This window comes from Apostichopus japonicus, chromosome 21, assembly GCF_037975245.1.
Source record: "Apostichopus japonicus isolate 1M-3 chromosome 21, ASM3797524v1, whole genome shotgun sequence".
Classification (NCBI taxonomy): Eukaryota; Metazoa; Echinodermata; class Holothuroidea; order Aspidochirotida; family Stichopodidae; genus Apostichopus; species Apostichopus japonicus.
Genome location: NC_092581.1, coordinates 18538694 through 18551035, shown reverse-complemented (window position 1 = coordinate 18551035; position 12342 = coordinate 18538694). Strand labels below are relative to the sequence as shown.

At 37.9% G+C, this 12342-nt stretch overlaps 1 protein-coding gene across 1 annotated transcript in view; it reads left to right on the top strand.

Moving 5' to 3' along the window:
- The window catches only part of LOC139963134 (uronyl 2-sulfotransferase-like), a 41288-nt gene extending 29013 nt beyond the window's left edge, over positions 1-12275 (top strand). The window contains exons 4-8 of the mRNA XM_071963680.1: positions 1758-1837; positions 5192-5345; positions 8502-8599; positions 9897-10054; positions 11519-12275. Coding sequence (XP_071819781.1) covers positions 1758-1837; positions 5192-5345; positions 8502-8599; positions 9897-10054; positions 11519-11676 — 648 coding nt within the window. The 3' untranslated portion in view covers positions 11677-12275. The remainder of the gene's footprint in view (positions 1-1757; positions 1838-5191; positions 5346-8501; positions 8600-9896; positions 10055-11518) is intronic.
- Positions 12276-12342: the final 67 nt, after the last annotated feature.

Genomic DNA, 12342 nt, shown 5'->3' with positions numbered 1-12342 from the left:
AGTCTTTGAGAGGATAGATACATTATACAGGGATGCATAGAGTTTGATGGGCTTGTTTTGTCTGGGTTTGAGAGGATAGATACAACATACAGGGGCACATAGAGTGATGAGGCTTGCTTTGTCTGGGTTTGAGTCTTTGAGAGGATAAATACAATATACAGGGACATCCCACTCCCCAGCTTCCTGCCCCTCCAAATAGACTGATGCATTTGTCTGTGTATGAATTAGAGCTAACTAATATATTGACAGTCACGTCTGAAATACTTCCCCTTACAATTAAGGTACATGTTGAGTTGTTGACCCACTTCACCTTGTAATTTTTCTTAACACTCAGCAAATCTCCTTCTCATACCTCTTGCTCCTGAAGCAAGTTGGTATTCTGAGTCATAAGTGGTGGGCCATTAACTTTAATAAGCTCTTTTGTACATACTCTGATTGTTTGACCAAAGCAAATATCTTGAAGTTTGATGTGTTTGGGTTTAGTTTCTTCAACAAATGTTCTCTGTAAAGCGATACTACTACTGCTTAAATAAATCAAAAAACAACTTGATCTTCTAAGTGTGTCCAAATTTGCACCAAGGGAATAATAAGGTAACACCTTACTAGGATACTGTAGGCTTTATAGCCTACTGGAGAAACTCTTACACTGGAGTGTGTCTTAAAGTTTGCAGCTATCCCTTCAATTCCACTGCTTATTTTTCTCTCCGGCTGTCTTTCGTGCTTCTCGTCCATCCATGCTGTTAAACTTTTGGAAAATGCTGGACGTTATGTATATAACTTTTCCCTTATTGTTCTGAACTTCTGTATGTCCGTATGTGCAATAGTATGTGCAAATCTGTAAGTGCGACAGCCTTGTTATCAGACAGACATTACAGCTCGACAGCGGGGTGGGGGGGGGGAGATTAAAGTATTATAAGTAAATGATGATAATAATCAATTTATATAGCTCTTTAATCAGTCTAGGTGTGCTCTAAAGTGCTTTACACCAAGAAGAAATTACCGAACTAAAACAGACTCAATAGGCTATCTGAAATAAATGCGATTTAACTTTACACCGAAAATTAGCTGAGGAGTCACAGATTCTGATTGGAATACATCCAGCCAGTCATTTCCCGATCTTTTCCAGCCCCCATTCTTACCACCAACCCCACCCCTCCTAGCTGGCGCATTCTTCTTTTATTGAATGGGGCTCTTACTCTAAGTAAAAGTAGTTCAAACTTCACTCAGGGGCACGGGTGGGTGGGGGGGGGGGGACGGGGGAGGCAGAAGGGGAGTTATTAATATCTCCAATGCCATGGTGATACTTAAATTCATTGACAAAGAATATATTCACTATTGAACCAATTGTTTTTAGACAGAAAAGCTCTTACTGAGAGCCTCATCTTTGAACTGTAACAAGTTTCAAATATATTTTCCTCTCATAATTCTGTCGCAGATTTCTCTCAGAGCTGTTGTGTATTCTACCGAACCTTCATCTGTGCACATGGTTTTAGTTTACTTTTAAAATACAAAACTAAAATTAGTATATTTTCCTCTCATAGTTCTGTTGCAGATTTCTCTCTGAGCTGTTACATATTCTACTGAACATTCGTCTGTGCTAATGGTTTTAGTTTCAATACTTAAATGAAAACTAACTTTCTACTAATTTTCTTTAGACCTATTCTTTTAATTTGCATATTTCCTTCATCCCTCTCTCTCAATCATTTTTCCTTCTTTTGTTTGTTTCTTAGTTTTCTTTGTTTCTTTTATTTCTTCAGAAGCATATTGTTTCTATCTTGGATAAAGTGCAAACGCCTTATTTGTTTCAAAGGCACCTTCATTACGTCAACTTTAACCGGTGAGTATCTTCAACATGCCGCAGACCTGTGCTAAAAATTTTAATAACATATTTCCTCTATTACTTGGTAGATTGTAGTGCATGTGTTCAAGAGAGACATGTAAACATTTTCGTCTTTCATAAATACCCATACCAGTCAAGTTTAGCTGGGAACCTACCAAAGATGTTATATCTGAAGACTGTGTTGAAAAGTTGCTGTACTCAGAGGAATTGAAGCCTTTTTTCCCAAATTGTCTGAGAGGCATTTATGTCTCGACAGCTAAATCCGACAGTGTGGTGACAACACGTACAGCCCAACACAGCAGACTGCCTGGTATAGCTTTATTATATGAAAAGTGAAAGAAAACTTCACCCCAAACCCCAGCAGATTTAGTCACCTTTTCAACTTGAAACCAACAACGGGGTGAATTTGTGTAGACTATCCTACTACTGCCTTGAAGACAAATTAAGGAGACTGCCTTGAAATTTGTCCTATGTGACCCTGTAGGTACCCCCTGTTGTTCCCCTGATTATATTGCTGGTGTCATGGTATATTGGGTTTACTTGTAAGTTTGGTTATGTTGTGTTGTGCTAGGCTATTCAGAAAAGACAATGAACATATTACAATGAATAGGTGAGAGTGATTACTTGCGTACCGAAAAAGGAAAAAAAAACGTAAGATGATGTTTGATGTTGTGTTTTTCTTTATGTTTTGATATACTACTGTTGTTGTTGTTCATGGATGAACCAAGTCATTAATTGACTGCAAACCGCAGTGATAGTTGTTAAAACTAAGGGAAACAGCGTAAAAACTTTAAAATTTTGTAAGCATTTTTGGGGGAAAACGATTCTCATTATAAGAGCTAGACCGCGCTTAGATGTGAGTTTAGTTATGAATATGCAAACCTCCCGACATGATGATGTAATCCATTAGCCCTTGTGGGCTTCTGCCACCTTCGTGGTCATAAAAATATAACTGCCTCATGGCCTGTATTTATTTATTTAGCTCTGTCATCAGCATTCCGTAATGGTAAGGTATGCATACTGCATATACAGTACATGCTAATAGAATAGGACTATACAAGACTATACAGGCGTGAATCCAGGGTTTTGCAAATGAGGGGGGGCTCATTAACTTTTGCCCTATTTTGCATATAAGAATCTAGGCTGGAGATAATTTTTTGTCATTAACTGGTGAGGCTAATTACCTTTAAAAATTACACCTTTCTGGACAAGGTGATGACTTCAATATTGTATGTAGAATAAAAGCGGCATTAGGAACCAGGTTTGGCTGTTTTAAAGTCTTCATTTTAGACCAGTATATATATATATATATAGATATATATAATGGAAATGTGAATTTTCCCTGGCCCTAATGACAGGCCCCAGGCTGTAGCACCCCCCCCCTGTACATGTCCCCCAGAATCCCCTTCACATGAGGCCTGTGTACAGAAGCACAGTGCATTGGTAACTTGGTGAGAACGTTGACGGAAGGTCTGCTTTTCATATCATTTCCTGGCAATTTACTGTGAGGTAAATGCAACCCATTCAAATGCAAGGCTTACTTTCTCATAATGACTTATGATATCAAAATATGGAAGCCATTCAGACACCGTGTTGCATACTTTCTCACAATGACTTATGATATCAAAATATGGAAACCATACAGACACTCTGTTGCTTTAATACTTGCTCATGTACTGACTTATGATATCAGAATATAGAAGTATTAGTCTCTTCCAGGATCAGAGAAAATTAAATGTTCCTTGATCAAAATCTGTTGACATCAGTCCAAAAACAGCACAGCACTATTGTTGTGACCTCTTCAGACCTTCTGATCAATCCTTAATTGCCCAATTCGGAAGCAATTTCCTCAGGATATTTCACACATTTGATTTTACAAAGAATTAGTTGCATTGATAATTATATTGGGATCCACTCTAGAGGGATGTGAGGTGGCACCTAATAGGTGCAAAATAAACCCTGGAGTAAACATTTATGTTGGACTCCTCATTCCCATGGATACCAAAGGCATACATGTACAGTAATAGGGTATGTACAGTAGGCACATGTAACTATGGGCATGTGTACATGTACATGGGTGTTAGCATCTCTGGTGGCATGGATAGTATCCGAGGGATCAATGCAACAGGGATCATAGATATGGGCATAAAGGTGTGTAAGAATCTCCAGCAGCTGTATCGATGCCAAGGAGTCTAGAAAGAGATAATGTAGATGTGCAGATCTGGCCATGTATGTCCAATCTTCCGTTGCATGGATACCGAGGGATACATATGTAACAGGGAATCTTTAAATATGGGCATAATGGTGTGTTACAATATCAGCACTATAGATGGCAGGGAATCTGTAACAGGGAACACAGATAGGTAACATGGATATATAGGTGTATTAGAAGCTGCAGCTGTACGGATAGGAAGGTATCCGTGTAACAGGGACCACAGATGCGTAACATGGATATATAGGTGTATTAGAAGCGGCAGCTGTACGGATACCAAGGTATCCGATTTATAGGGACCGCAGATACGTCACATGGATATATAGGTGTATTAGAAACTGCAGCTGTACTGTAAGGATAGGAAGGTAGGCATCTATGTTATAGGGAACACATATACGTAACATGGATATAGGTGTATTAGAAACTGCAGCTGTACAGATACCAAGGTATACGAGTTATGTATTTAGATTCTCCTGCAAGCAGGAACTCGCGAAGAAGCCATCATTGGCTTATCAAAGCCGCAAGCTGACCGAAGTCAGTCTCTTACATTCATATTTAACGTCCATGATTCTGAATTGTTAATTGGACATTAAATATGAATGTAAGAGACTGACTTCTGTCAGCTTGCGGCTTTGATAAGCCAATGATGGCTTTTTCGCGAGTTCCTGCTTGCAGGACGATCTAAAATACAGATACGTGACATGGATATATGTTGGTGTATTAGAAGCGGCAGCTGTATGGATATCAAGGTATCCGTGTTACAGGGTACATAGATGTGTAGCATGAGCGTACATGTGTACAGAAATCTGAATGGATAGGTTTGTAGCACATCCTCAAGACATCTGAGAGGTCAAAGATTAACTGAACTTTCTGAAGTTATTCTTGGCCATGAGGGAATATGTTTCAAATGTTTCATTTCTTTTCGGGACTCAAATTTTGCATAAAAACTCAAATTTGATTGCAGTGATCTATAAATTTACATGTTTTCAAATTTTTCAGGATAATATTTCTTATAAATGGTAGGTTGTCTCATGCAAGATCTCTCGTTTATGTTTGGATAGAAAGAGGTCTTGTTTAATATTCACATTCATGACTCGTGCATAAATAACCCTGATTATTCGTTCTCATTTTGTTTGTAGATACAATGCCTCAGAGGTTTTGTACATCAATATCATCAGAGAACCGATCCCTAGGTTGGTGTCCCAGTACTATTTTTCTCGATTCGGAGATGGAGGACAAGATGTCAATGAGAAGAGAGCAAAGTGGTCGAGAAGCGAAGAAGAATTTAACGAGGTAAGAGCTGACTTATGACTGTAAACATCTTGCAGGGATGCCAGAATTCCAGCAATAGCCGGAATTCTGGCTTTTTCTCGATTTTGAAATTTGGTTCTGGCTCCACACGATCTTTCGGTCCCAGTTGAAACAGGCATGAGCTTTTCCCGCGAATTTCTAACTATTATCCTAACACACTGTAGCATACGCAAATTGGAGCCTATACCGCAATTTTTTCTCTGGATTTTCATAAAGTCGCAACATTAGCTTAGATTGTCTTTGGGATAACCAAGTCACCACAACTTTTAGGCCCTAGGGGCAAACCCTGATGGCATCCCTGTTCTTGACAATTGCACCAATTCATATTAAAGAGAATTGAGATTTTAAAAGAAGCAAACACAGAAACACACAATAAACAATTGTTGAAACTGCCCAATTGAAGCCACGATGAACCACAAAGTTAAAGTACTTTCCTAAAGGCTCTGATTCTTCATACTATTTCCAGACATTCAAGTAGCCACATTTTAATGTCTCTGTGAGGGATTATCCACATTTTAATAATAATAATAATAATTTAGTCTTATATAGCGCTCTACATCAAAGAATGATCTCAAAGCACTTCACAAAATCGCATCAAATATTACAACTTAAAATTATTACAGCTTAAAAATATTACAGCCTAAAAATATTGTATCATAAAAATGACAAAATGAACAAAAACCCTAACAATAATTATTAAATCAATAAAATTCAGAAATTAAAGACGAAAGCAATAAAATATGACCGCATACAATGAAACTAAAATACCAAACTATTACAGCCGAAAATTAATAACAATATAAAGACTATCAAAATATAAATAGAAAATCAAATTTAATATACAACAATGAAAAAGTAGGTAAAACGGCAAGTCTGGACGTTTAAAATGAATAATACTTTCGGAAAAGGTAAGTTTTAAGGAATGCCTTCAAAAACATTTAATGATGGAGCTGCCCTGATGTCATTGGGGAGTGCATTCCATAGATAAGGTGCAAAATAGGCAAAGGATCGTGCACCAAAGTTTTTTTGGGCGAATCTGCCCAGCTCCAGTCGGATCTCCATAGAATGTCTGCTCCTCTGTCGTGTGCGCTTGGCAATCTGCAGGGGCTCTGGAAGAGCCTGGCGACTGATCAGAGAGCCAAGATAGTGAGGGGCAGTGCCATTTATAATATTGTTTGTTATGACTAGAGACTTGAAATCGATCCTTGCTGAGACAGGTAACCAGGAGACAGGTAACCATCAATCAATATGGGTGTGATGTGTTCGTGCCTCCTACTACGTGTAACCATTAATGTCTCTGTGAGGGATAAGCCACATTTTAATGTCTCTGTGAGGGTGTCAATATTGTGCTTCTTGAAACAGTAGTGACCATTAATTGACTATCTAGCATACTGGGGGCAAAGCTGACCTTTAACCCAGGTAAACCTTGGTTGAAATTGCTTTGACTTGACTTTCGGAAACTGTCTGTCCAACACCACATTCCATCAGTTTTATTATAATAATTGGCTGCAAATCAGGATAAACCTATGCTAAAGACTAATCTGCCTTGTGTGAGTTCACATAATGATTCAGCATCCAAATAACAGTATCGGATTAACTAAGGACTGTCGATATGGCGACGGTATAAAGTTATAAACATAAACATGATGTAACAAGCATGGTAGCAGGTTATCTCATTGGGTAGCGTGTGTGGCAAATGGAGGGGAACGGGGGACCGTGAAGTAATGACAGACAACACAATGGTAGGGTTATATTTAACTTGATTTTAATTTGATTTGAGAATTCCCGTATTACAGATTAACGTCAATGGTGAACTGGTGTAACTCAGCCTATAAATGCATTTTGTAATTTTCGTCCAATAACTTTTTTTGGCCCACCAGTGTCATTTGGGTTTGTGGGGGACAAGTGCAAGACATTTGATTGGGGCTTCCCATCGCCTGCCAGACCACCCGTCCCCCTCCCCCGCTGGGTATACCACTGTATCTGTGTAAACTGATAAAATAATATGTTGGTCGATTGCCAGGGTTTAAACTTGGTCAACAGCCTGGTAATACAAGATAAAACATGGTTGAACATGTAGCACCCCCCCCCTCCCAATTTGCCCCTAAATGCGAGGAAGAGTTGACTGGTGGTAAGTCGTATATGAATCGTACCTTGCCTGTAGTATGTTCAAATATGTATGGAATGCCAAGGATTGTTTATAATCCATTCAACAATCCAGTCCATCTCTCTGATTTATGGATCCTTTGTTCTCATCAGCGGGTTTATCACAAGAAAAGGGGTTTTATCACCATAGAAACAGAGATGTTAATGGCAGAGTAATAATTTATGTTATCACTTAACCTTTGTTCTCTTCACCCACCCCCATCGTGAATACTGGTCTCTCCTTACCTTGCCAATGGTATATGGGTTAATAATCATAAAAGCCGCTAGAATCGATTCTCCGTGATCGGTTGTCAGCTGACATTAATGTTGGTTGCAGAACAGCGGGATGTCCTCGAGGACGATAAGTGGTCAGGTCAAGTGAAGTACTGAATGTTAAAGTTTAATCTCCTCATCTCCTGTTGCCCTTTAATAACGAGATATATTTTGTTAACTGATGTATGAAGCTGATTTGTTACAGACAGACTGGGTGCATGCATGTATAACAGTTGTTTATTGTTAGAGAGTAAATCGAAATGGATGTTTGGAAGGAAGGTATGCTTCCTGGTAACACATATTCTTCTGCTTCTGTTATGTTATTATATTCAGGTAAATTGACTCTGCCTGCATGATGATGATATAGACCAGACTGTGTTGTATGTATATGGCTATACATAAACACTACAGTTGATCTCTCTGTTTGGCCAAAACATCATTTGAAATAGATTTACTCCAGGGGGCAGATCCAGGATTTTAGAAAGGTCGGTGTGAGGCCTTGGGGTTCGTTGTAGCCAATTCACATGTAGGGGTGCCCCCTCCCCTTTGGGGGCGGGGGTACAGAATGCATATTAAAAACATGTTTCAATATTGCTACTGTATTTCAGATGACTTCTGTTGATTAATATTTCTCATTGATTCTTGGAATATAAGTAGAACACAGTGAAATGTGTTACCGTTACGATCAATTTGAACTAATCTGGTATTTGTTCCTTTCAGACGATAGATGAGTGCACCGTAAACCAGCACAGAGATTGCTCTGGTAAAAAGAACTTTTACATCATTCCATTCTTCTGTGGAAACAACAGACACTGCACGTGAGTAGCTGTCTCCTTATTTCCTTCCCCCTCCCCCCACCCCTGCCCTCCCTCCCCCTCGGACTTGTCGCCAATATCGATGGAAGGGGTGGTGAGGAGATTGCAAGTGTGTGTGTGTATGTTATGCAAAGGTAGCTTTTCCACAAGGAGTGCTTCAGATTTCTGCTTGGTAGTCCTTCTGTTGAAAGTGCATCCAATTAGAGGCTTATTTGTGGTGTCAAAACATTTGAACCCACATTTTTATACTACAAACATCATACAAGTGTAAACAGTGAAGTGTAGGGGGAAGTGTCAGCTGCAGTCATGTAATGTGTCTTCACATGATAGGTGGCATCTCAATTATTATTATTAATTCCCAAGAATGTTTTCATAACCTATGAGTTGTTTCTCTCTCTTTGTATTTCTTGCCAACCACTTTGAGTGGCTTTAATTCCTGTTATGTGAGTCTGATTTATGTTTCTATGTAAAAGTTCAGATTCCCAACTTGACATCTTTTCTGGTTAGTGTAAGTGAATGTAAATATAGTACATTGAGTCTCTCCTGAAGAACATGCAATCAGTGGCATAACCTTTATGTTTTAGGCAGGCGGTGGGCAGCTACAAAGGCTTTTTCATATTTTAGATTATGTCATATTAAGGATACTTAGAGCCACAATTGGGGAAAGATGTTGGGGTTGTAGCAGAAATGAAAATTATCAAGAAATTAAATTTTCAACCATGCAGCCCCCAAAACATATGTCATGTTTGTGTTCCTATATGAAAGTACTCGCTGTTGTTATTATATAAAAAAAAATATAAAAAAACCCCCTCGAAACCAGTGGAAGCTTCTTAGTAACATTCATGTAATTTATATATACTGCTTCCTCTTTTAATCTTGATGAAACCTGTGAAATGGGCGACCGACTTTGAATGACTCGTGGGGTCCCATAAGGTAGAACCCCATCCCATAAGGTAGAACCTTAAAACTGTTATGAATGATAGATTGATACATACAGTGTCCCAGCGACAATTGAAGTGACCCAATATTGGTTCTCAATTCCTTCATATGCATTTGTCCCGATTTTGAGACATCGAGTCGTGACTCAGTCGAAATAGAAGCTTCTGTGTTGTGGGCCTAACAGTTTGCGGACCGCTGCAGTAGACAGCAGCTCGTGAGTAAATTAGAGATGACGTTAAATAAAATTGACATTCATCTCGGTCATTTCTGCACAGAATGTCGAAGTTGAGGTCTGTGTCAACTGTTCTTCGAGATGCATTTTTACGTTCATCTTTGCAGATTTCTCTGTTTTTATTTTCAGGTCGCCTTCCAGACGGGCCCTTTTGAGAGCTATTTATAACGTGGAGAAAAATTTCCTGGTGGTTGGAATACTGGAAGAATTTGAACTGACATTGAAAGTGTTAGAAAGAATGCTACCGAGGTATTTTAGCGGTGCTGAAAAATTATACCGCACACCAGGTAAGACTTTGTCTCGGCTGAACATGATTTTATCTCTAGAAAGAAAGAAGACCGACAGCAAGAGTCGATCTGTTGTCAAACTCATAAAAATGTTTAAAAACATAAAAACGTTTAAAAACATAAAAACGACCTGTGTAGTTTTTTTTATTCCATGCCAAACGGATGACTGTGGATGAAGTTAATAATCACTAAGTGGATCCAAACTGTACAAAGTTCAAGAAGCCTATTTGTATTTTGAAGAGGTCAAAGGTCAGGAGAGGCAAACGGGCGCTAAAGTCTTGAAATCCTTGTAAACGTGATACCTTCAAAACTAAAGCAACAATTCTCCGATGGTATAATTTTATTTTGGTTAGCACACTTTAGTTTCGTGAAGGGGCTTAATATACAATTGCTTCAAAATTGTCAGATTAACAAAATGAAAATGAAATTTTGCAATTTGCTGGCGGAGTGACATTTTCTTGATTTTTGAGGTCCTATTTCTCAGCAATTGAACATCCCACTACCCTCCCATCACAGGAACCTACAGTATAGAGCCTGCCACATAGAAAGGCTAAACATAGTGTACCTTCCCTGGTGATAAATTGCTCTTAAAATATTGCTCCAGGATACTTGAGTTGTTCAAAGGTTATTATGTTTCACCCTGATATTACAAGTTAAAAATGGTTTCCTGCGTTACTGCTTTTAAGTTATATACCCAATATGTATTATACCTCATGGTCATTCCAAAGATATTGTGCATTTTTCAAATTCATATAAATAAATAGTATCAGCAATAAACCTTCTGCTTATAGTATAATATATATAACATACTGTTGAGTTATAATTAAAATAGACACAGCACTATTGTTTCAGGTAATATACTGCAGACTACACAGGTCTGCTGCAACATCACACATATGTATTGATTGACACATTGTTTAATAGATACTACACTATTAAGGTCTTTTCATTATAAGTATATACACCAGTAGATAATGCATTGACAAATGAAATATGTACACTATTATATGAAAATGACCTTGAAGTACAAAACTATCGCTTAGACGTCTGCAAAACATACAAAACACCGCCAAAACGTACAGCAAAACTTGCAATTTTTTTTTACCGAGGATTTTTCATCAAAAATATTTTGTACACACATGGCAGTACTAGATCTCTTTTAGTAAAAAAAACTCAGCTATTTTCAACCTGATCACTTTTTTCCGCTGTCTTCGCGACCTCTTTTGCACATTGGAGCAACTTTACAACCTCATGGAAAAAGCTAAAACCCTTGGTATACAATAAGAAATGTAAACTACCAATTTAAGTAAGGAAAAAGTCAGAGTTCTCCAATGGCTATGTTAGTGATATTTTGGCAACAAAAACACCTGCATTGTATGGATCAATTTTCTCTTAAAACTTGCCTAGAGGCCAGTGAATGAAATACATTTTAACATTTCTTGTCTTTTATTTTTCTGTTTTCAGACATGGCTTCCAATGCATCGAGGACAGCAACAAATCTAAAGATACCACCTTCCAATGAAACGCTTAGCATCCTAAGAAGAAATATGCAGTATGAATATGAATTCTATGAATATATTAAAAAAAGACTTCATAAACAAAAGGATGAGCTTGGATTGTGAGCAAGATTAGAGAGAAAACCAGACCAAGAAGATAAATAACCTTATTCCTGAAGAAGTTATTAAAACAACATCATTATCCAACCAGACTTCATAAACAAAAGGAAGAGGTTGGATTGTGAGCAAGTTTAGAGAGAAACCCAGACCAAGAGATAAATTACCTTTTTCCATGTTCCTGAAGAAAATATTTAAGCAGGGGCATTATCCAACCATTCACTACAAATGCATGATAAAGCACTATGACATCATTGAGATCAAGTATATCAATAAGCATTGGAAATAAATGGGTTGAAAATATTTGTATAAATCATATTTGATTGGGTTGGGGAATTGGGGGAGGGGGTAGGTTAGAAAGTACACCTTCCTTATCCTGTTCAGTTGTGAATATTTTTAAGTATTTAATTTCTTACCATATTTAAAGACATTAATTAGTCTATTGCAAATGCTCACCATTAATCATGAAGCATGATCCATAAAGCAAGTCCATTTTATATCACAGTAACGTAATGACCTACATTTCTAAAGTCTTTACCTTAGTTCCCTATTTTTTTCATGTTATATATTTTCATTTTGCAATAAACGTGGAACATTATCTCATCAAATTTGGATCATTTAGTATTATTAGAATTGGCTTCCAACCTGAGTAATAATATACACCCAAAGCTCTCC